The sequence below is a fragment of the Mustela lutreola genome, chromosome 5 (assembly GCF_030435805.1).
Source record: "Mustela lutreola isolate mMusLut2 chromosome 5, mMusLut2.pri, whole genome shotgun sequence".
NCBI classification, from domain to species: Eukaryota; Metazoa; Chordata; class Mammalia; order Carnivora; family Mustelidae; genus Mustela; species Mustela lutreola.
Window position 1 is genome coordinate 45,819,167 of NC_081294.1, and position 22,902 is coordinate 45,842,068.

General features: G+C 50.7%; 1 protein-coding gene across 2 annotated transcripts in view; it reads left to right on the top strand.

Annotated features, from left to right (window-relative positions):
• GALNT10 (polypeptide N-acetylgalactosaminyltransferase 10) overlaps positions 1-22,902 on the top strand; it is a 214,027-nt gene that overhangs the window by 178,448 nt on the left and 12,677 nt on the right. For both annotated transcript variants that reach the window (XR_009353811.1, XM_059174109.1), the window contains exons 7-10: positions 171-288; positions 14,607-14,714; positions 18,707-18,928; positions 21,839-21,955. Coding sequence is in view for 1 of the 2 variants with exons in the window: in XM_059174109.1 (XP_059030092.1) it covers positions 171-288; positions 14,607-14,714; positions 18,707-18,928; positions 21,839-21,955 (565 nt within the window). In the remaining variant the exon portion in view is untranslated. The remainder of the gene's footprint in view (positions 1-170; positions 289-14,606; positions 14,715-18,706; positions 18,929-21,838; positions 21,956-22,902) is intronic.

Below are 22,902 nucleotides of genomic sequence, written 5' to 3' on the forward strand. Positions count from 1 at the left end.
GACAGCCTGAGCCCTCCCTTGGAAGGGCCTTGGATTCCCCACTAGACATGTGGGCTGCGCTCACAGGGCAGTGTGCCAACACCATCCCCGGGGAGCAGCAGTGTCCGCTCACACTCAGAGCACGCGGCTGGGGCGTTTGGTTTTCACACCACACTCTTCTTCCCTGACAGGTCTCCCGTGATGGCCGGTGGACTGTTCGCTGTGGATCGAAAATGGTTCTGGGAACTGGGCGGGTATGACCCAGGCCTGGAGATCTGGGGAGGGGAGCAGTATGAAATCTCATTCAAGGTGAGCCGCCTTCTTGGATGCCCCCTTCTCCCTGCCGCACCCCTCGGCATCTGTCCTGAGCCTGGAAAGCCTGGACCCTCAGGGTTCTGCAGTTCCTATTGCTCAAGTGAAGAAGTCGGGGGCCATGGGCCACTCCTTGTTGTGTGTGATAGTGGACATGGGGTGCCATAGACCAGCCTTAACCACGGCTCTTACACTGGCCACTTCTTAGGACAGCAGCGTTAGAATAAGACAGGTCTCACTTCCAGTGAGGATGGTATCATGTCTCCCAGTGAGACACACAGCGAACCAGCTGTGGGAACAGAAACCAGGACAAGCAGGATACACAGGTTTAAGGGAGTCCTGGGCTCTGAGGATGTCTTCTGGCCTCCCAGACCCTGAGGGGGCCCGAGTGCTTCCTGGCCACACCTCTCAGGTTTTCCCTTTTGTATCCATCACTGCTGGAGTGGGCCGTAGAGACCAGTCGTGGTCAAGAGCCCAAGTTGTGGACTTAGAAAACTGTGGTTTCAGATCCCAACTCCACTTCTCAATGTGGTTTCAAATCCCAGCTCCACTTCTCAGGAGTGATTTGGGCCAAGTTCCATTAGCTTTCTTTCCTCATCTGAAATAAGAGAGTAATGATACTACCTACCGTACAGACCTGTTGTGAAGATTGAATGAGGTAATATCTTAGAAGTGCTTAACATACAACCTGGGGACACAACCAGCAAGAATTGGTAGAATTTTTTAAAGAACCAGTGAGGGGCGCCTGGGTGGCTCAGTGGGTTAAGCGTCCGACCCTTGGTTTGGGCTCAGGTCATGTTCCCTGGGCCCAGCAGTCAAGCCCCACATCTGGCTCTGCGCTCAGCGGGGAATCTGCTCGAGATTCTTTCCCCGCTCCCCTTCTCCTCCTCCCCCTGCTCCCTTACATGGGGGGGTGCATGCACATATTCTGTCTAAAATAATTAAACAACAACAACAAATGTTTAAAAAAAAAAAAAAGATTCAGCGAATAAACATTTACCCTACACCAACCCATGTGCTTTAGAAGCTTGGACCATGGTAATAGGGAAATGGTGGTTACTAGTTAGCTACCCACACTTCTAGGGCCACTTTCTCTCCTTCACTTGTGGGATTCCACATTGAGTCAGGTGAAGAAGAGAGGCTTGGCCCCTCTGAGGAAAGGGTTAGCTTATTCTGTGCCCTTGGGGCCGGCCAGGGCCTGCTGCTAACATCCCCGGGAGCCCTGGGAGGGCATATCCCCACCCACAGGGGATGGCCAGTAGGAAAACACAACCCCCATGCGCCCCCCGCCCCCAGCTTGGGCCCCAACTTTTTATGCAAGAGACCGTTGTCTCAGTGACTGAGACTTCGGTGATGGGGTCACATCCCAGCTCTGCCTCTTCCGACCAGCTGTGTGATCTTGGATAAGGAAGGCTCACCTCTCCAAGCTTCAGTTTCTGCTTCCACAGAATGAGCTTAATGATATTTGAATCCTCGCGGGGCCGAGCAGAAAACTAAATGTGACCATGCTGGTTGGGTGCTCCTGAACAACATCCCAAAGTCTGTTTTCATTCTCGACATCATTACTGTTACTGCGCGCACTACTGCTTGAGCCATTCAGAACCGGGGAACGTAAACCCTTCCTTAGCAAGAAAACAACCTGGAATTCTGCCACATTATTTTGGTTTGAAGGGCAATCTGTGTTTGTTCTACCTCCGGAGTTCTGAGCTGTCTCCGTAAGGGGCCTGGCCCCTAAACTAACAGTCGTGTCCAGGGCTGATAGTCGAAGTATTTAACAGCACCAACCTGGTTGGGTCCAAGCACCAACCAGTCAGAGTGGACGCCAGCTGCAAACAGGTCTGTGTCCCCTCTGATGTGCAACAGCTGGGTTTCAGCCCTGCTCATAGCTGACAGGACACTGTGCCAAGGCCTTCACACGTGCTGGCTTATTTCATCCTCCCAGCATCCCTAGCAGAGTGATGTCATCATTATGCCCATTTCACAGGCAGGGAAGTGGGGCTCAGACCAAGGCCCCACAAAGGTGGAGTAATGGAACCAGGACCTGGCCCCAGGTGTGCAGACTGCAGAGCCCGCACTCTGACCTGCCACATTTCCTAGGCCTCTGTGGAGACAGGAGAGGGAGAGAAGGACACTTGAGAGGAAAACAAGCCTGTGAAGTTGACCACAGTCTTTCCCCCTTTCATCTGTTTTTGCCCCGCTCCTGGGGTTATTCTTAATTTACTGGGATATTCTACAGCCTCTCAGTGAAGTGAATTAATGACAGTCTAAGTAAGAAATAGCAAAGAGGTTTCCTCTCACAGCCAACTCCGATGTGCTCAGGGATAGGGGCTACCCAGCACTGTGTCACTGTGTATTCCAAAGCTGCAGCCAAGCTAATCAGGAAAGGCAGTGATTGATTAGTGATGTCTGCCATGGGTGCAGGCCTAGCAAGTGATGGCACAGATGTCATTCGTTTCATATCCCTAGGCCATGCGGTCTCGTTTCCAAATGTCACATCTTTATGGGTACAGTGAAACCACACACAGGGAATCCAAAGAGTTGTAACCTCACAATTCCTCAATCCGGCAAACAGTCTTGACTTATGAAGTTTCCTACCAAGTGTGTGCCCAGAAATGGGCACACCTGTGTTCTGAGCGCTCACCAGAATGGAAATGGCAGTAGGATAGGAATATGTGTGTGTTTCACTCACTGCTGTATCCCAGGTCCCTAAAGGATTGCCTGACATAGACAAGGCACTCAATAACTTTGTGTCGGTGTGTCAAACAGAGCCATTGTGTCACTGGCCAGAAACCAACCCCCCTGGTCAAGAAGTCCTGGTTCAGAAACGCCCTCCCTGGAGAAGAGTGAACAGAGAAGGCTTTGCACAAAGGAATTCCTAAACCCAAAAAGACTTCATTCTGTGGGTTTCAAAGACCCATCTAATGATGCTCATCAGGCAATTACAGCAGAACAAATGGCATTTTTCTCCACACAGTTTATTTACAAAAGACTCAGTAATGAAGCCATATTGGAAGTCTCTCACCCGGGAGGGGGAAGGAGGCTGGTTCCTGTTTCATTTGATCCAATTAATGTCTCTCTTCTCGAGGGGAAAGTGTTCTGTGTAATGAGGAGGCGCCCAGGTCTGGAAGGGAGACTGGCCTCCCTCAGTTTTCTCTCTCCTGGCTTGGAGAGTGTGGGTTCCCAGAGCCCGTGATGGCTCATCTCCAGCGCATTGTCCTCCAAGCCCCCGCGGAAGGCCTGCCCGCCAGGCTGAGGGGACAGGAAAGCCCATTCATGTGCCAGAGACGCCTCCCTGTGATGCCAGGTGTTCCATTTCAGCCAGAGCAGAACGTTTTGAAAGGGCGGTATTCCCTCTGCTTCATCTCTGCTGAGACCCGTTTTCTTCTTGGTGACAGAGAAAAGAGAATGGTCTGAAAGGCTCGAGTGTATTTTCAGAAATTAAGATAAATTGATATGCGCCATCGGGACTGATGAATTAATACTTTGGCTCCTATTCCAGAGTAGGCCATCTATCCTGATGGGAAAACCCTAGAAGAGGTATTCTGAAGGCTCTGAAATTTCTGGAAGAGTCATTGATTTTTTTTTCTCACTCTCTTTCTCTCAGCCAGGAGAGATTTTGTTTCTAAAAGGCACAGTCAGACGATCAAAGTTCTCCAGGTTTGCAGTTAGAATCTTCCCTGGTCCTAGTGGCTGGTTAAATGTTGAACTCCATAGCCTGCCTGTACCTGCCTCTGTGAGCTGACCCCTGCTTGTCCGTCAAACCTCCCCCTGTCCTCTTGCCCCATTGCCTTAGTCTGCACTCTTAGTTACAGATGACCTAATTCCTAGTCAATCTGATTTCAATGAAAAATCGGAATCAGTTGGCTCACACAGTGGAAATTCCAGGACGGACCTTTCAGGCTTGGCTGGATCCAGGGGACTAATCCATCTCCTCTGGCCTCCATCTCTCTCAGTCCCTTGACTCTGCTTTCATCCGGGCAGGCTTTCTCTTGTGGAAATACCCAGCATCCCACTGGAAAGAGAGTATGTCTTTCCCATCATTCCTGCAGAAGTCCCCAAGTTGAGTCTCACTGGCCTGCTGGTTCCTTGCCCATCCTGGAGACAGGAAAGTGGGGTTGGGCCGATTCCCCAGAGGAGAGTCCAGGGACTCCATCTAGAAGGAGAATGGATGTGGGGCAGAGCAAACCACAGATGTCCACACAGATGTGTGTGTCCAGCCATATGGAACTACTCACAAGCTCTGTGCTCATATGTCAAGTCATCTTTGGAAGCAAACTGTTCACACTTCTTGAAACGCCTTTCCTTAGTCTGGCCAGCCCACATGCAGCCATACCTGAGCTCCCTGTACTGGCTAGGGTCCACCCCAATGTCAGTCCTGGCTTGGCTCTGGATTCCTCACTCTGACATGACCCAAGGGGTGGCCTGTCTTCCCCACTGGACTGTGAGCTCCCTGGCGGTTATCTCTAGACCCAGTGTCTGGCCCATATTAGGTATTTTAAATAACTGAGTGGCATCAATTCATATCTGACAAAACTTCCTTCGCCCAGACTTATATCACCATCTTTGGGTAACAGTGATATGGTGGGAAGGGTACTCAGCAAGAAGGCAGGGCACTGGCTTCTCATCTTGGCTCTCCATCCATCCATCTGGGGGCCCTAAACCAATTGCTTGACCTCTCTGGCCCTCACTTCCCCGACAGTGCTGTTATAACTTTGCTTCCTATCCCACGAGATAGAATCAAATAAGATGCCGTGGGGAAAGCCCTTGGACTTACACAGGTACAGGGCTGGCTTGGTAGAAGTAGTAGCAGTAGGATGAGCCAGAAGGAGGACAGCACAGTATCTCTGGGAGGCCACGGTTAGGCTGTCTTCAACTCTGAGATCCAGGAGAAAGGAAGTATCCGCAGGACAATATGTACGAGCCTGCAGGAGAGAGGAGGGCTTTGCAACATGGTAAGTGGATAGCTCGTGGGAATAGCAATTTGGCAAAATCTGTTCCATGCCAAAGCAAGCACATTCTTTGACCTAAAATTCCATACCCAGGAGTTTGTACAAGAGAGATAGCTACAAGGATGAGCAAAGATTTAGGTAGAAGCTATTTATTGAGACCTTACTTAACAATAGGGAACGATGGAAAATGACCCAAATGTACATCCTACAGGTATAAGTAAGTTAGAACACACCTAAACAATGGAGTAGTATAAAAAGTTAGATGCCTCCAAAATTAAGTTTAAACCAAAGTAAAAGATAGTATATATGGAATATGATCTCATGTTTAATGTTTAAAAATATGAGGAAGGCAAACCAGCAAACAAAAACCCAGAGACTCTCCTCAATGCCAAGTAATATTTCCTGGGCACACACACTAGAAATGTGTGGGGCTCCCTGCACAGCACTGTTCACACACTGTCGTTCAGCCTCCATGATACACCCAGGGTGCTGCTCTGATTTTCTTCTTTTTGTAGACGAGGACACTGAGACTCAGGTTAAGTCACTTCCACAGAATCACACAGCTGGAACGGGGAGGCCAGCCCTGCTTGTTGGACTCAGACGCAGCCTGGCTCTGACCCACAGAGCCATGAAGGGTTCCTGTCCCTCACGGCATCAGGGGTAGGAGAGCTCCAGATGCGGCCATCCCCTTCTACTGATGTGTTTCTGTAACAGTGAATATGTTCATCATAAGTACTTATCACTTCTATAATCAGGAAAAAATTAAGTTGTGGTTTTTTGTTTTTTTTTTAAACTAAGAAGGAAAAAAATGTTAGTTTTTCAGCCCTCCCAGCACCCTTTCACCATATAGACCCCACTGCTGTGTCTGGGCCATTTGCAAGTTCAGGGATGAGGGTTCCCACTGAGGCAGGACTCCAGGGAAGGCAGTGACAGTGAGGAGACCCCAGGAAAGGACTGAAGGCCCTGAGCTCAGGAGCGGGGCTCAAGAAGGCAGAGGCAGCAGCCACTACCCTATAGGAGGGAGAGACAGGGACATCCTGAGGCTCCCCTGGGGCAGGCTCATGTTAGCAAGGAAGTAAAGGAATGCCACACGAGGAGACGGGAGACAGCCTTGTTGGAGAGGGAAACCCATCACGTTTGAGTAGAGGCAGGAGCGTCAGAGGGCCTGGCTTTGCTTTGTTGGATATAGCTGTCAAAGCCCAACCCAGTCCCAGGCTGCAGATTTGGGGCAAATTTTCAAGAGGAAAATGCTCAGGTTTTCCTTCTGTAAAACTCACAGCAGCATCAGGAGGATTAAATGGAAGAGTGTGGAAAGAAAGTAGGAGCACCCCCAGAAACTGGTTACAGTCGATGTTGTGACCCAACGTCTTTAGTGGTCCAGTGACTGGGCCAGGGTAACCTCGGCTAGATCCCAGGTATCCTGATCCTGAAGAGCCCCAGGCTCACGTCACTCCCCGTGGTGGGAGAGTGGAGGAAAGGCGGCCCACCTAGAGAGAGGCCACTGTTACAGGCAGCGCCCGGAAGTCAGGTCCAGCCCCCAGGGGAGTTCAGGTGCCACCCAGAAGGGAGAAATGAGTTCCAGAGACCAGTCCAAGAGGCAGAAGGCAATCCGGGACCGCCATCCAAGCACCTGCATGCCAGCACCTTTCCCTATCTCTCTCCCCTCCCCATTCCAGCCCCTCTGACTCGGACCAGCTGCGGTGTCGCTGCCAGGCCCCCGGCGCTAGCTCTTTGCTTCAGTGGGTTACCCAGGGATGCCGGGAGCATGCTGGCTGCACATTCCCCCTGCCAGCCACAGGTGCCCAGCCTAAGAGCCGCCTCCTGGAAGCAGGGAGAGCATTCTGCTCATGTCTCTGAGCAGGCCCTTTGAAATCCCATGAACATCTCTGTCTGCGGGGGCCTGCGAATTCCCCCATTCCTCCAGAGACGTGGCTCAGAGGCCCGAGGCCGTCTGTCGTACACGGCTAAGCAACCAGTACACACCTGTCTCTCCACGCCTCTTTCATCACTAAAAATGGCGAGAGCAGCTTCTTCAGAGCTTTGCTGTAAGAACTAAATGGCATGGAATATTTATCTGGCCTAGAGCCAGGCGGAAAGGAGGCATTCAGTGATAGCTGCTCCCATCAGAACCCTTGTGTTACCACACCGTGGGATTAAGTACCTGGCGCGCAGAGTCATGCCTTCTGGGTTCTGGTGCAGGCACGATCAGCTAGTCACTGTGTAGCCTTGGGGAAGTGACCTAACCTCTCTGGACGTAGCTTCGTAGCTATCAGATGGGGATAGAATAATCCTTACTTCATAGTATAGGTGTTAACATCATGTTAGTCAAACGGTGTTAAACTTAGCTCAGGGCTTGGCACATAATAAATGCTTAGTGGCTATTAATGTTGGCACTGTTGCAGCTGATGTGATGGGGCTACAGGTGCAGGAAGGCAGGAAAGACAGGAGCGGAAAGAGCATGGAGGCTGACGAGACACAGGCCAAAGCCTCGGCTCCAGACCTAGCTCTGGAGCGAACTCTCAGTGAGCCCTTGGACGTCTCCGTTGCCCTTTCTGCTGAAGCTGTATATTCACATCTGTAAGGGCACTAGTAATCCCAAGCTCACAGGGCTGTCTGTGTGAACTCACTAGTACCTTTATCTCGAGGGAGGCTGTCACTATTCCAGTATGTCCTGGTGCTCAGAGTGTGGGCCCCAGACCAGCAGTATCTCAGCATCTGAGAACTTGTTAGAAATGCAAATTCTCAGGCTCCACCCCAGACCTGCTGCGTTAGACACCCTAAGGGTAGGGATCGGCAGTCTATTTTAGCCAGCTTTCCAGGTGATTCTGACGTTCCCAAGGGTGAAAACTGTGGCTGTGATGAATACGCGGGGTCTTGTACAGAGAGCTCAGGCTTGGATGTGGAAGGACAGAGCAGACAGGGAGGCTGCCTGGCGGGTTGGCCAGCACATCCCAGCACCTTCCCCCAGCTATAGACTTGGGTCATTGGGTCCACGCTCGGCAGCGAGTTTCTAGTCCAGTTTTTCCAACAGGGTTTTAGAGCAAGGCTGACCAGTGACTAGGCCATGTGTAAATGAATGAATGAAAGAAGGAAAGGGAGGAAGTGAGTTAGTATGGCTGTATTACTGATGGAAAGAAAGGCAAGGTGCTCCACGGAGCAGAAAAGTGAACGAACGGCATGTTCTCAGCGGCTTCCACAGCCTGAGTACAGGGCATGTAGAGAGGGCCGGAGGCGACTGAGAACAGAGGAACAGGTAGCAGAGAGCCTTGTTTGCAAGCCGGGGTGGGGGAGGGTACGGTTTGTTCTGAGGACAAGACAGGTGCTGATAGGGGGCTTGGCAGAAGACCGTAACAGGGTCAGGACCAGGCTTTAGAAAGATTAAACAGGAGAGGTGCAGACTCGCTGGAGGTCTCAGAGCTGCCTGGTTCTGGGGGAGCCAACCCTGGATTCCACTCTGGGCTCTGCCATTTTTGAGCGGAGGGACCTTGGATCCCTTGGATGAAGGTGTTTCATCTCCCCAGGCCTTGGGTTCCTCACATGTAGAAGTATAATAGCACCTTCCTCACTGGCTGGTTATGTGAGTGCTCTATTCAAAGTTCGAGTCGAACCTCAGGGACCCTGCATCTTATCTGAATTTCTTTATTAGTTTAAGAAACAAAATCTAATGTAAGGCAACTATCACCCATTTTTTTGCCAACTTGTCTATAAATACCTAAGGATATGGTTCAATTAGTCAAATACTTAATTTATTAATTTAGATACACATATGCATAAAACTTAAAAACTATACTTAAATTAAATACTTAATTTATTAACTTAGATACACATGTGCTTAAAACTAATATTACATAATATTATTAATATTACATAAAATATTAACTTAAAAGTAAATTCAGATGGTTTTTAAAAATCAAGTAAAACCAGTTTTTTCCCACTCTGTACCAGCTGCGTCCAGTAACCATCTAAAACTACCATGAGTGAGGTCCTTCCATGCTGGCAAGAGTCCCTGAAACAGCATCCCCTAATATATTCAAAATAACGAGAGCCTCGGAAAAGACGGATGTGACACTGTTTCTTCTTTCCTGAGGGAAAGTGCCCGCCAGCTCCCGTGCGCCGCGTACACATTGCTCACAGCCCTGTGCTTCGGGATTACCTCATTTCAGCCTCATCACAACCCCAGAGGGCAAGCACAAAACTTCATCCCATTTCACAGACAGGGAAACTGAGGCTTTCAGACTCCCAAAGCTTGCTTAAGAGCCTGGATTAGACCTCAGTCCTTACTCTAAAACCAAGCTCCTTAACAACCACCCTGGGCACCTTCTGAGCACACAGATGGCAGAATAACCGGGGGTAGTTATTATTATTATTTTCCCCATGTACAACTAAATAGGGTTTGGACTCCCTAGAGGTCCCCAGCCAAAATGCCAAGAGTAGAAGCTGTTTCTGGCTGTCATCTTCTCCTGGCCATCAGCAGGTAGGACAGCCGCCCAGGCCTGGTGGCATCCAGGCAGCCATGTCCTCAACAGAGGGAGGTCCCCCCCCCCCCCCCGACAGGACGGGCCCTTCTGCCATGTGCCCTCTGGGACCTGGTGTGTCTTTCTGATGCATATCACCACTTGTTTCTTTACTCCTCAGTTTAGAAGATAAGAGCAAGTAATTGTCTTTTATAGACACTGTAATGAAGCCTGTCATCACACAAAAGAAGTTTGCTAATAAAATAAATCAAAGCAGCAATGAAAATGAATGGGGAGCAAGCTTTTACAATTAGGTTTGTACTCGTTCTGCAGGGGAGAAAGGCACCAAGAAACGGGCTGATGGTGTAGGGGTGGGAGGGGGCGGTGTTTGCATACCCCTTGTGCTGAGGAGCCCGGCCCCCATAACAGGCAGCCATGTTCCCTGTGGGTGAGGAGGCCAGCGAGGGGCTGGACAGGGAGGGAGGGAAGGAAGCCGACAGAAGAAAGGGGCTGCAAATATGCCATCTCGTTGGTCTATGTGTGTCTGCACCCAAATATGTGGGGTCCCAGCCACATGTGGTCTGGCTGCTACAGGCTGTTCCCCACCCCCTTTGCCACCAGCCGGAGTCTTCTTCTGCTGTTGTTACCTTGGGGAGAGACAAGCACCCTGGGGCAGCCAGGCCCCCAGAGGTGCCCCATGGCTGTACCAGCCACCCTCCCCCCCCCGCCAGCCCAGTCATTCTCATCAGCTACAGGATCTGCCACTAAGTTAGAAAAACCTCTTCATGTCTCTGAGTCTCAGTTTTCTCCGTTTCGGAAATCAGGCCACGGGTTAGAAACCATGATGGTGTTGGGCAAAGGGGCAAATGCTGTATGATTTCAAGGTGGTGGTACTTCTCGTTCTTTTGCAAACAGAAATGATGAACATGGTCAAGGCTGCCACGCCCAGGCATCAAACTAAGTGCTTATCACGACTGTCCCATTACACGTGAGCACCCTGGTGAGGTAGTAGCGAGCTGTCACGCCCAGGTCACAGAAGACTGCAGCTCCCGTGAAGCCGCAGTGCCACAGGTGAAGGCCTGGTACCAACCACACTGCTGCACAAGGCAGTGCTGGGAATGGGGAGGGGTGTGTGCTCAGAGCCTTGGGCCATGGCTGTCCTGGGTCTGAGTGGCAGCTGTCTCAGCTGTGAAGGAAGGTGGGAGAGGGCCCTAACGGTACACCAGTGGGGGCCCAGGGCCATGAGCAGAACCACAGGACCTGGGATCAAGACCATCTGTGACCACATCCCACCCAGGGCGAGTCATGACCCCGTTCTGGGCCTTCAGCTTTTGTCATACTCCTGGAGGGAGAGTCCCCTCCAGTCTTGGGATCCTTCCAAATAACCAGCAAACACCACAGAGGTGCTGATCAGTGTGGAAGATGCTAAAGGGACTTGTGAAGAGTTGGGCATGCCCTACACTGGGCCCTTTCAGGCTGTTTGGGTGCTCCCAGAGGACTCGGGGGTTGACAGCAGCTTTAGCCAAACAGATCTCTATGTCTAAAGGCAGTTTCCATTCTCTTTCGGCTGTCGGTGGGTCATGGTCAAGGCAGGGAAGCTGAGGCGTAAACCCTTCCTCCCAAACCAGGACTCCTTCTGGGCTCCGGACGTCTCAGAATTCTGAGGGTGTTTGGGACAACTCACACCGCTCAGCAGATCAAGGGCATCCTGGTCCTTCAGGAAACTTCAGGCTGTTGGCCACCATGGTCAGGGCCAAAGAAACCAGAGGTCACAGCAAAGAGAAGGATTTGAAGATTGATCATTCTCTACACAAAGGAAGGTTTCCTGCCAGGCAGAGCTGGAGACGCATCCTGGCTAGCTAATGCGAGTTTAATATGGAGTTTGGGGAGCTGGATGCCGGCCTAGTCAACTCTCCAGGAGACGGTCAAAAATAGAGTGGGATAAGGTGTCCCCCACCTGCTCTGCACCACTCTGCCTCCCAAAAGGCAGGGCTAGCCCAGCTATGAGCTGGGCAATATCCGCCAGACAAAAGCATCGCTTCCACATCAGTCATTTTGTATAAAGGAAGAGTTATTGTTATGGGATGCTGGCGCCTGATCAATATCTCCTGCTTTGAAAATAAACTTCTTGGCTTGGCCTTGACATTAATCTACCATCAGGAGCCCATTATCTCAAGACCAATGTTCTGTTCTATTGACTTGCTCAATTTTTTTTTTCTCCCCCAAGATCAGACTATAATTGCATTTCTCCAGGCAGCACTTCCACTAATTGTAGCCCCACACATACAGATCCACTTGCAGGCAGCCTGGGCCACAGTACCTCCAGGGTCATTGGAGACCATGGCTGGCGGAGGCCAATGAGGGACTGAGGACATCCAGGTACCTGAGGTGGAAAAGCAGCCCTTCTAGAGCCTGTGAATTAATTAAGACATGAAGCCAGATCCCCAATATCCCATGGAGCCATTCAAGCTGGAAAATACTCTTGCATAGAATCAGGGTTGCAAATGTTCTCACTCCTGCTCTTCATTCATAAACTGAGGGAACATGGTAATAACATTCATAATAACATACTGAGGGGCACCTGGGTGGCTCTGCTGGTTGAGCAACCAACTCTTGATCTCAGTTCAGGTCTTGATCTCAGGGTCATGAGTTCAAGCCCCAAATTGGGCTCTGGAGGCTATATTAAATATATATATATATATATATATATATATATATATATATATATATTTCCCCATTCCCAAGTACAGCTGAGCCCTGCCATCACTACAGCATTCACAAAACCGAAGCATGACTGCTTCTTATCTGGAAGAGCCTCCCAGGCCCTCCCTGCACCCTAGCCCATTCTCCAGCTAGGCAGAGTCATCTTAGTTAAATAGAAATTGGATCATATTGTCACCCTCACTGAACACTTTTGGTGAACACTCCTCATTTTGTCATGTGAGACCCTTGTGATGGTCCCTGCTCACCTCTCTGACTTCTGCTCCCGTCTCTGCTCCTGCTCCAGGCCTCTGGCTTTCTCTGTTCAGTGATGAAGTCAAGCCTGGCCCTACCTCAGGGCCTTTTCACTTGCTCCTCTCTCCACCTGTTCTCTCACCCCTCAGATCTTTATGTTACTTTTATCTTCTCATTATTTAAGTCTCGTATCTAACATTCCCTTTGAAGTGAAGATTTCCCTGATCTGTGTCACAGAACCTCTCATAGATCCAAACAGTGAGTCTGGCCTCACTTTGGCTCCCTCACAGCACACATCACGGTCTGAAACTGCCTTCCTGTATTAGTTAACTACTGCTGCAGGAAAAGAATACCTCCAAAATGCCCCCCCCAGAGCAGCAGTAAGCAGTACCGTGAGCTTTGTGTGGCTCAGGGAGTTGGCAGTGGCTTAGCAGGACAGCTCTGCTCAGGTTTTGTCACGAGGTTGTAGTCAAGGTGTCAGCCAGGGTCACAGGCATCTGAAGGCTGGACAGGGACTGGAGACTCCCTTTCTAAGAGGCTCACCGACGTGGATGACATGTTGATACAATGAGCAGAAGGCCTCAGCTGCTCCCCATCAGGACTTCTCCACAGAGCCGCCTGAGTGTCCTCAAAGCACGGCTGCTGGGGCTCCCAAGCAGGTGGTCCCAGAGAGGAAGGCAGAAGCCACAGTGTCTTCTATGACCATTGTTTCTAGACTTTTCTGTTGGCTACACGGGTCTGTCCTTATGGGACACATTTGAGAGGGAACCCCTTAAAGGTGCAAATACCAGAAGGCGAGGCTTCCCAGGGGGCCACTCTGGAGCTGGGCACCATACTCACTCTGGGCAGACTCACCCCTGTAGGCACTGAGCACAATGCTTGGCACATAGTGGATACTCTGTACATACTAGTCAGATGTCTGGATGAATCACTGTGGTGCGTGTCCCTGCCGGGATTGTGTGCCAACCGTTGTGCTCAGTAAGCCCTTCACATGGGAGATCTCATCCCCAAGGCTGGCTTCATGTCATCCTCTACACACGAGGAAACTGAGTCTCAGAGAAGTTAAGTACCTTCATCAAAGTCACAAATCCGGTAAGTGTCTGGGCTAGGATTTCAACCCAGGACTGCTGAGGAGGGTCCATTTAGCCCGGGCCCCGCACAGGGTGTGAGTCAAGATACTGATGAATTCCCAAATTGCCATCAGGCCAGCAGAAAGCTCTTGGTGATGCCAGCCCGGTAGGGAACCCCAAGGAGAAACTCGGGATTCCTCTCTGCTGTGCTCCCAGCTGCAGGGCTTAGGAACCCAGACTGCAGAGAAGTCCGTCCAGGGAGCCTGCTGCCTCAGCTCAGGGTGACCCAGCAGGAGGCGTACAGGTCTCAGAGGAGACCCCAGAACCTGATGCCACAGGCAGTGATTATACAGAATCTGCCATCCCTTCCCTCTCATACCTGTGACAGACATCATGAAGTGATCCCAAAAATCTTTCCCACTGAGCCCCCATTGCTGCCTTAGCATTCTCAGCACAGCTCTCCATGCACCTGCACCTGCTCGGAGCTCACGCTCTGGAGTCAGCTGAAGCTGGGTTTAAATTCTGGCTCCCCCACTCACTCACCTCGTGACCTTAGATAAGCCTGTTAGCTTCTCTGAGCCTCGGTTTCTTCTGTAAAATGGAGCGCCGTTACTATCCACCTTGTTGGGTCTCTGATGAGGCTTCGATGCGGTTGTGCATGGAGAGCTTAAACCATAGCGTTTGGCAAAGAGTAAGCACTCAGCGCCGTCAGCTATTTACTGTACCTGTTGTTACTACTGTGTTTTCCTCCTTAGTCTGTGAATGGGGGCTTAGTAGACCGTCCAAGCCTTTCAGTGAATGCATGGGAGGAGGGGACAGTGGCCTTTGGGGGCAATGGTGAATGAGAGGCAGAAATAACGTCTTCTCTGTCCCTTTCCATCCTGCAGGTGTGGATGTGTGGGGGTCGCATGGAAGATATCCCCTGCTCCAGGGTGGGCCATATCTACAGGAAGTACGTCCCCTACAAGGTTCCGGCTGGAGTCAGCCTGGCCCGGGTAAGGTGGTGACTTCCCTCGACAGGGAGGGGGATGGGCGCATCAGCACAGAAGAAACCTCCTGAGACACCTGGGACTTCAAGCCAAGTGACTCGGGTGTGAGGTTGTGCATGCTTCCCCTACAACCAACTCTGTAGGTGAAACCCAATTTAAAATAACTTATTAAAGCCCTGCTTAACCACTCCTTCGCTGTGACCTTGAGAGGGTTGCTTAACTCCTCCGAGCCTGTGTTTCCTCTTTTGTTCAAAGGAAGCTAATTTTTCACAACTCTCAGCGTTGCCAGAGAATTAAGGAGATGGCACAGTTTCCCCAACTGTGACAGACAAGATGATTTTAGGTGCCAGACATAGGAACATTCTTATTTATATGTGTTTAAATTAATGTGCATTAGAAATTAATATGTATTCGTGTAGCAAACTTGTGATTTTTTTCAGATATGATTACTTAGGATAAAGCTGAAGTAGGTGCAGAGTTAGACCAGGAGTGATTTAAAGAAACCTGTTAGATAAATATTAATACAGGTGGGGTGGTGTGTTGGTGTGTTGGGGAAAGCCTGAGGCGAGGCACTTAAAAGTTCACGGCAGGAGGGTGACGAAAAAATGTCAGTGTCTCTCTCTTCTCCCCGGCCTTCCCCCACTTTCGCTGCCAAAACTTGTGTGTCAAACTGTTTCATTACCTTAAAATGGTTTGTATTAATTATTGCTCGAATTAAATTGGCCACTGGCTACATATAGAACTGTGTTAGCCAGAGGCTTGTTTGGGGGGTTGGTTTTGTTTGGTTTTGGTTTTGGTTTTGTATTAATGATCTTCCCCTATACCTTAACATTTTAAAATATTAAGTGTCTTGGGCGGTGAGGTGACCACAAAAGAAAAATGGGGCGGGGGAAAGCCCCAGAAGGTAAAGAGGGCCGCAGAGAGGCTTGTGGGAAGCTGGACAGGTAAATAGGTAACTTTCTCAGCTGTGCCTGGTGGAGACCCCTTCCGACAGAGAGACCCCCCTGCCGCGGGAGCCTGTATGGCATCAGTCCGAACAGCCTCCTTGGGCCCAGCCGCCACCTCCCCGTCCCGTGTCACCTGACAGTCGATGCAGTGCAGAACTGTAGGCCAGGTCAGGAAGAGGCCCGGTTCTGCGAGTTACACGGAAGACCCGGCGGCTCCATCCGGCAGCGGGACCCCCCCAGACTCCATCCGCCGGGTGGGAGCTGAGCTGCGGAGGCGGCAGGGTCTGGTTTGGGGCCCGCGTTGGAGAAAAAGAGAGCCAGCAGTGCCCTCTAGTGGTAGAAGATTCCGACGAGAGCCGCATCGGCCCTCGGCACTTTGCAGCGCCCGTGGGGGCACAGCCCACGGGGGCGGGGGCGGTTCTAGATTCAGCGAGAAGGTAGGAATCACGTTTCCTCTGAGATCCCTGGCAAGCCCAGAGAAAGATGCCAGACAGGAAACCAGTGCAAAGTCACTCAGTAAGCCCAAGAGCGCGCGTGCGCGGCTCGCAGCTACTGGGGGTAGTGGGACAGTGGGGACACCTCTGAGCCTGAGCAGGCTCATTTCCAAAGCAGCTTTTGCTTATCTGGTCATTTATAAGATCCACCTGGTTAAAAGGCACCACGATCTCCTGTTTATTGAACCATAGATGAACTCAATGGGTAATAGCTAACTATAGTAGCACATAAAAACTTCCTGTGAGCTAGATATCGTGCAAAGCTTCTTACATATTTATAGAACTTAATTCTCATGTGTTTTTAATCCCTGTTTGAGAGATGAAGAGAGAGAAATGTGGAGACTTTAACTAACTAGAATTCAAGCCCACTTAGGCCTGACCGGTGCCTGGCACAGAGCAATCGTCCTTTAAACAGTGGTTGCTGCTGTTAGTGTTAATGTCTCCATCTGTTAACCAGACTGGGAAGTTTATTTCAATGTCTTCTCTGAATTTTGTGTTTAAACATTTTAATTTCTTTTTTGACTGGATCACATCAGTCTCCTGGTGACTTTAAACCAGTTAACAATCAGAGGGGGCACCCCACCTCGGTTTACAGGACCACAAAAATGCCTGAATCAAGCTCCCCTGAATTTTTATCACCGTGTCTAACTACCCTCATTGAGTTACAGATCATATTGTAAACGTTTGTTTCTTGTTTTAACATCCAAATCTGTCTAGAGCATTATCTCCTAGATCATTTTGATAGATTTGAGGGGAGGTCGTCTAAAAGTCCTAAAAGAGCCCCATAAAGAGAGAAACTGCTTAAAAGGAGAGGCATCTCTTCCTGCCACAGAAAGAGAAACTTCCTAAAGTTGTCAGATTCCAGAAGGACAAACTGCTAGAGAGCAGTGAAGTGGCAATTTAAGAATGAGCTAACCAGCAGCTCGCCTGCCTCAAGAACAAGTAGATGGCCTTAGTTTGTTTACTAAATTTACCAAAAATCCTTTTTGTCTCTGCCCCTGGGAAAGGGATCTTAGAGAAGGCTGTAACAGAAACCCACTCAAACTTGCCAAAAACAAAAACAAAAACAAAAACAAAAGCCTCTTATTCCAAGAACTGGGCAATCCGTAATGCAAACACAAGAGCAGAGGGGCTTCAAACAGGACAGGGACCCAGAACCAGGGAGGTGTCGGGGGAAGGATGAGAGGAGCATGCGGCCTCCTAAAAATCCCAGAGTGCTTCATGTGACTCAGCAATGGAGAAGTAACAGAAGTCAGTGCCAAGGCCTTTACTTTGGTCCAGTCAACTGCACAAAAGTTCAAGATCCGGGAGAGGCATGTCTAGAAAGTGCAGGATTCATTAAAATAGTAATATAAAGAGCAATTAAAATGAAAATATGTGATTTGATCCTTTTATAATTGCAATGGTGTATCTGGGCACCTCTCCTTGGTCAGATTAGCCACTTTGGCCTGTGGTTGGAGAGAAATCTGTAGCGGTTCCTCATCCTCCCTGCGGCATGAGCAGGTGAGTGTGCCCGAGGAGCTGGGCGGGCAGACTGGGAAAGGAGAGTCTTCAGGTGTGCCAGCTTTTTCAGCTTCCTCGGGCCTCAGTTGTTTGGTTTTTTGTTTTTGTTTTTTTTTTTTTAAGAGTATTTATTTATTTATTTGACAGAGATCACAAGTAGGCAGAGAGGCAGGCAAAAAGAGCAGGGAAGCGGGCTCCCTGCTGAGCTGAGAGCCCAATGCGGGGCTCGATCCCAGGACCCTGGGATCATGACCTGAGCCGAAGGCAGAGGCTTAACCCATTGAGCCACCCAGGCGTCAAGCTCAGTTTTATTTATTTATTTATTTTTTTAAAGATTTTATTTATTTATTTGACACAGAGAGATCACAAGTAGGCAGAGAGGCAGGCAGAGAGAGAGAGGAGGAAGCAGGCTCCCCGCCGAGCAGAGAGCCCGATGCGGGACTCGATCCCAGGACCCCTGAGATCATGATCTGAGCGGAAGGCAGTGGCTTAACCCACTGAGCCACCCAGGCGCCCCAAGCTCAGTTTTAAATTAAGCCCAGCCTTGGCCATGTGGGGCCCTGGCAGGTATAACACTGTTCGTTACCTGTTTCTAACCCACTGTCAGCCTCTTCAGCACTAAGAAAGAATGAGGCATTGGCAAGGTGATTTCATGGCTTCCTAGTCCCAAACTCAAGAGCCAGCAAAATGGAGGAGTTGGTGAATTTTGCGTTTGCCATGGGCCCCCGCTCCTGCTGGCTTCCTTCCTCGTTGCTCAGGAGTCAGCAAACTGTTTTTGTGTGGCCCATGAGCTAAGAATGATTTTTACACTTTCAAATAAGGTGAAAATATGAAGGAAGAATATTTCATGATATGTGAAAATCAAATGTCAATGTCCATAAAATTTAATTGGAATACAGCCACACCCATTCATTTAAGTAGTATGTCAGGCTCCTTTATAGCCACCTCGGAGTTGAGACCATATGGTCCACAAGGCCTCCCACCTCCCACCCCCCACCCCCTGGCCTCAGCCCCTCAGAGGGCCTGACCCTTCCGCCTGCCTGTCGCCCTCCAGAACCTGAAGCGAGTGGCGGAAGTGTGGATGGATGAGTACGCGGAGCACATTTACCAGCGCCGGCCCGAGTACCGCCACCTCTCGGCAGGGGACGTCGCTGCCCAGAAGAAGCTGCGCAGCTCCCTTAACTGCAAGAGTTTCAAGTGGTTTATGACCAAGATCGCCTGGGACCTGCCCAAATTCTACCCACCCGTGGAGCCCCCAGCCGCAGCTTGGGGGGAGGTGAGTCCTGAGGGGCCTGGGCCGGGTGCATAAGTGGGGCCCAGTGCAAGAAGGTAGAGCTCTCCCGATTGTGGTGGGGGTTTTCGTTTGCTACTTAATACTCTAAGTAGGGAAAAATTAAAATATTAAATTATTAGCAGAAATTTTATCATTCATCTTCCCACTCTGCAGAGCCAGTTTTACATGCAAACAGAAGAGCATTTAACTCACAGGCCAGATGGGTGCAATTTCACTATCTGTATTTCAGCCCTTGTACGTGCATATGTATTTCTTGCCAGAACAGTGCAAACCCTGCACGAAACGGACTCCGCCAATCTTATTTCACTTGTTGATAATGTGTGCTTTCTACCAAGATGCTCTCCCTGCAGCTTGCTGATGCGTGAGCAAGGGTGGAAGGAAAGCGGGCTGTGGGCTGTCCTTTTCTCCCTTCTGTGCGGTTATCTGCTGCTGGTGAGGGAAGTGGTGGCTGCTTCCAGGGCAATCACGCAAGTAAGAGGATACAGTAGAGCTCCTCAGCCCAGAATGCCGTGGCCCTCCTTTGTGCGGTCTAGTCATGGTTGGAAAGGAAGTGTGGCCTTCAGACCTGCCAGCACCCCACTTAGTCCTAGCCGTAACTTGAGTCTTGCCGAACTGCTGTGCGAGCGAGACCTCTGGGATTCTGTACGTGGGGGGCATCCCAGATGCCGTATGCAAACACAGAAGGAAGGCACATCGGATGCTCGTGTAATGTGTCAGCACCTCTGCTCACACGCAGGCTCTATTATACTATCAGATCTCACTCACAGATTCAAAGATCAAATGCTAAAAATCTTAAGACAACAATGGGATTCCTGGGTGACTCAGTCCGTTGCGTGTCTGACTCTTGGTTTCGGCTCAGGTCGTGATCTCGGGGTTGTGAGATGGAGCCCTGAGTTGGGCTTTGTGCTCACTGCAGAGTCTGCTTGAAGTGCTTGTGCACGCGCTCTCTCGCTCTCTCGCTCTCTGCCCCTCCCCACCTTTAAAACAAATAAATAAATCTTAAAAAAGAAAAAAATTAAGACAATGATAGCAGAACTTTAAACCAATGGCGGGCCGTTCTGACTGAGGGGCCTTGGGCCGTTGCCCATGTCACACACTGATGAAGCCAGTCCTGCTGGGGAAGGTATGCCATCTTCTGGGGGGAGAAACACTCCATCACCAGATTCTGGCTCTTGGGTTTCTGAACTGAGAGGATCCATTCCCTGATAGATGGATGTATTGAGGCTTGGGGACAAGGAGCATAAGAGTTGGGTCACCTTCACTTGTAGGTGATAGAAGTCCAATTTAAAGTGAAAAGAGAAATTTATTAATTCTCTTAGAAACTTTGGGTAGCTGTGGCTTCAGACACACCTGGATCCAGGGGCTCAAATGATGTCAGTTTCTTTTTCTCCTATTTACCTCTGCTTCCTTTTGTGTCAGCTTCACACTGAGGGTAGCAAGACAGTTTCTAGAAGCTCAAAGCTGACAAACCTTGGCCATTCAGCAAAAAGGTATATGGCTCCTTCCCAGTGAAGCCAGCTAAGTTATTATTTTGGTCTGCAGTGATCCCTGTGGCCACTGGAGGAAGGGGACAACCAGGGATAAGACAGATACTCTGACAGGCCGCAGGGTGGGCAAGGCACAGTAGCCCCATAGAAAACCAGGGTGTTTTACCAGAGGAAGGACAGATGCATTGGGGCCAGCAGAAATGACTTGTTCATGACCTTTCCTGACTAAGCCGTCTGGCCAGCCCTACCCAACCCCTGCACAAATATTCTAGAGGACATGTCATGGGGACTTCCCTCATGAAGCTCTTCATTTCTTTGCCAGTTTCTGGGCCTTCTCCCCTTCTCCCCTGTATTAGGTCAGTCCTCTGAGAAACAGACACCAAAAGACCTGTTGGGGCAACACCTGAGAGAAGTAATGAGAAGGGAGCCAGGAAAGGCTGCGAGATTGATGTGGGGCTGGTCTGCCCTCCGGGAGGGGGTTAGAGGAGAAAGAAGGGCTGGGGTAGGAGGAGTCGCACATTGCAAGGATGCTCTGAGGAAGCTTGAGCCAAGTAACTGAGCTGGATCAGAGGAGTCTGGCGTCCGCCAGGAACGGGCCTGCTGCAGTACCCCCGTGCCCTCCGATGCTGGTTGGAAGCAGCCCACGGGGAGCATGGCTCCACTCAGACACGTGGATTCCCTCCACGGCTGCTGGGCAATCAGACTCCCTGCAACAGGATAACTGAGTGGCACATTTTCACGGCCACCACACCGCCAAACCCTCCGTCAAAATGGAGTGCTTCTGTGGGCCAGGAACTCCAGGATGCGGCACCTGCACTATGGCCGTCAGCTAGTAAGGCCACTCCTGGCTCCTAACTGGGAGCCGCTCGGCCTTCCACTCCTAGCCCAGGACTCCTCCGGGCACACACCACATGTGGCTCACCGCATCTCCTAGTGTTCTGGGGAAGGAGAACCTTTTGTTATTTACCTGCTCTAAAAGGCAGAGAGTCTGAGACCCCACAGCAAAGGTGTCACTTCCTTTTCTAGAGTGGTTTTCAAGGTATGGTCCCTGGGTCTCCCAGAAGGGGAATCAAATTCAGTTCCTGGACTTAGTGGATCAAATTCTCTGGGAGCGGAGCCAGGGAGTCCTTTGAATACCACCCCCACACCTTTAGGCCCCCACCCCAGCCCACCACCCTGTGACTGCAGGCTCTAGGACAAAGGCCTAGAGGAGCTCCTCTCTGCGGGCTGAGTATTCTGTTACTGAGAGGCACAGGGAACTTCCCCCAGCCCAGGCCAGGCTTTTTTAAAACCGGCAGAGCTTTCCCCATCCCGTGTCTCTGTTGGGTTCCCTCATCCCACCCTGGCATGGTCCCAGAGGGTTATCTCAAGGTGCTCACTGGTCCCCCCTTTCTGTCTCTATCAGATCCACAATGTGGGCACGGGGCTATGTGCTGACACGAAGCATGGGGCCCTGGGCTCCCCGCTGAGGCTGGAGAGCTGCGTCCGGGGCCGCGGGGAGGCCGCCTGGAACACCATGCAGGTAAGGGCCACTCCTCGGGGCCCGGCAGCCAGCTCCCCCCGCTCTGTGTGTGACCTGGAATGCTCATGTGATCTGGGCCTCAGGGGAGAACTGATGGCTCAATGATGACAGACAAAAGTCAGCCCAGGGGATAAGTTATAAGAGCTTCCTGAACACCTTGGAAAGAGGAATCCTTCCCAGTGCAATAAAATCACCAGTCTGGTCTATTAGTTGTACCATAGACTCTCAGCCCACATGGCCTTCAACGGAAAGGAATCTACTGGCTCATATCACTGAAAAGCTTAAATGATGTTCAGGGGGACCCCTCCAGGGTCTCAACTCTGTCTTCTCTCCCTGGGCTTAATCCTTCACCTGGCTCTTCCCATGTGGTGGCAGATGGGACCGCCAGCAGCAAAGGCTTCCAGTCCCTCCATGAAAAGGCAGTCCTGGAAAAGCCCTGGGGCACTCATGTATGGGCTTTCCTAAGCCAGTTACAATAGGGATGTGATGAGTCCTTGTATTGATTAGGCCCAGGTCACATACCCACTCCTGGAGCCAGTGCGGCCAGCCTCACCCGAAGGATGGGAGGAGAGTGGAGAGGGCGGCCTCCCCAGGAGATCATGCCCACGGGGTGTTACCAGAAGAATGAAGAGGGCAAGCCAGCAGTGCAGGGAAAGGCACCACTTTCAAGAAACTGCATTTAGCTTGCTTTCTGTGGTCCCCGCCTCCAAGCAATTAACCCAAATCACGCCACATCCACCACATCCACTGAATCTTGGTTCAAAGGTACATTTTTATAGTCTCCTTACTATGTTTTCTGGCATTTTGGAAGAGCACACGGATAGAAGCCTATATTGTGGGTCCTCTGCTAAAGCAGAGCTCAGGAGAGGTGCATGGCGTGCGTGCTGAGAAGGAACAGCACTGCCTCTCAGATGGGCATAGTGCCCAGCCTGGCAGTGTCTGCTCCT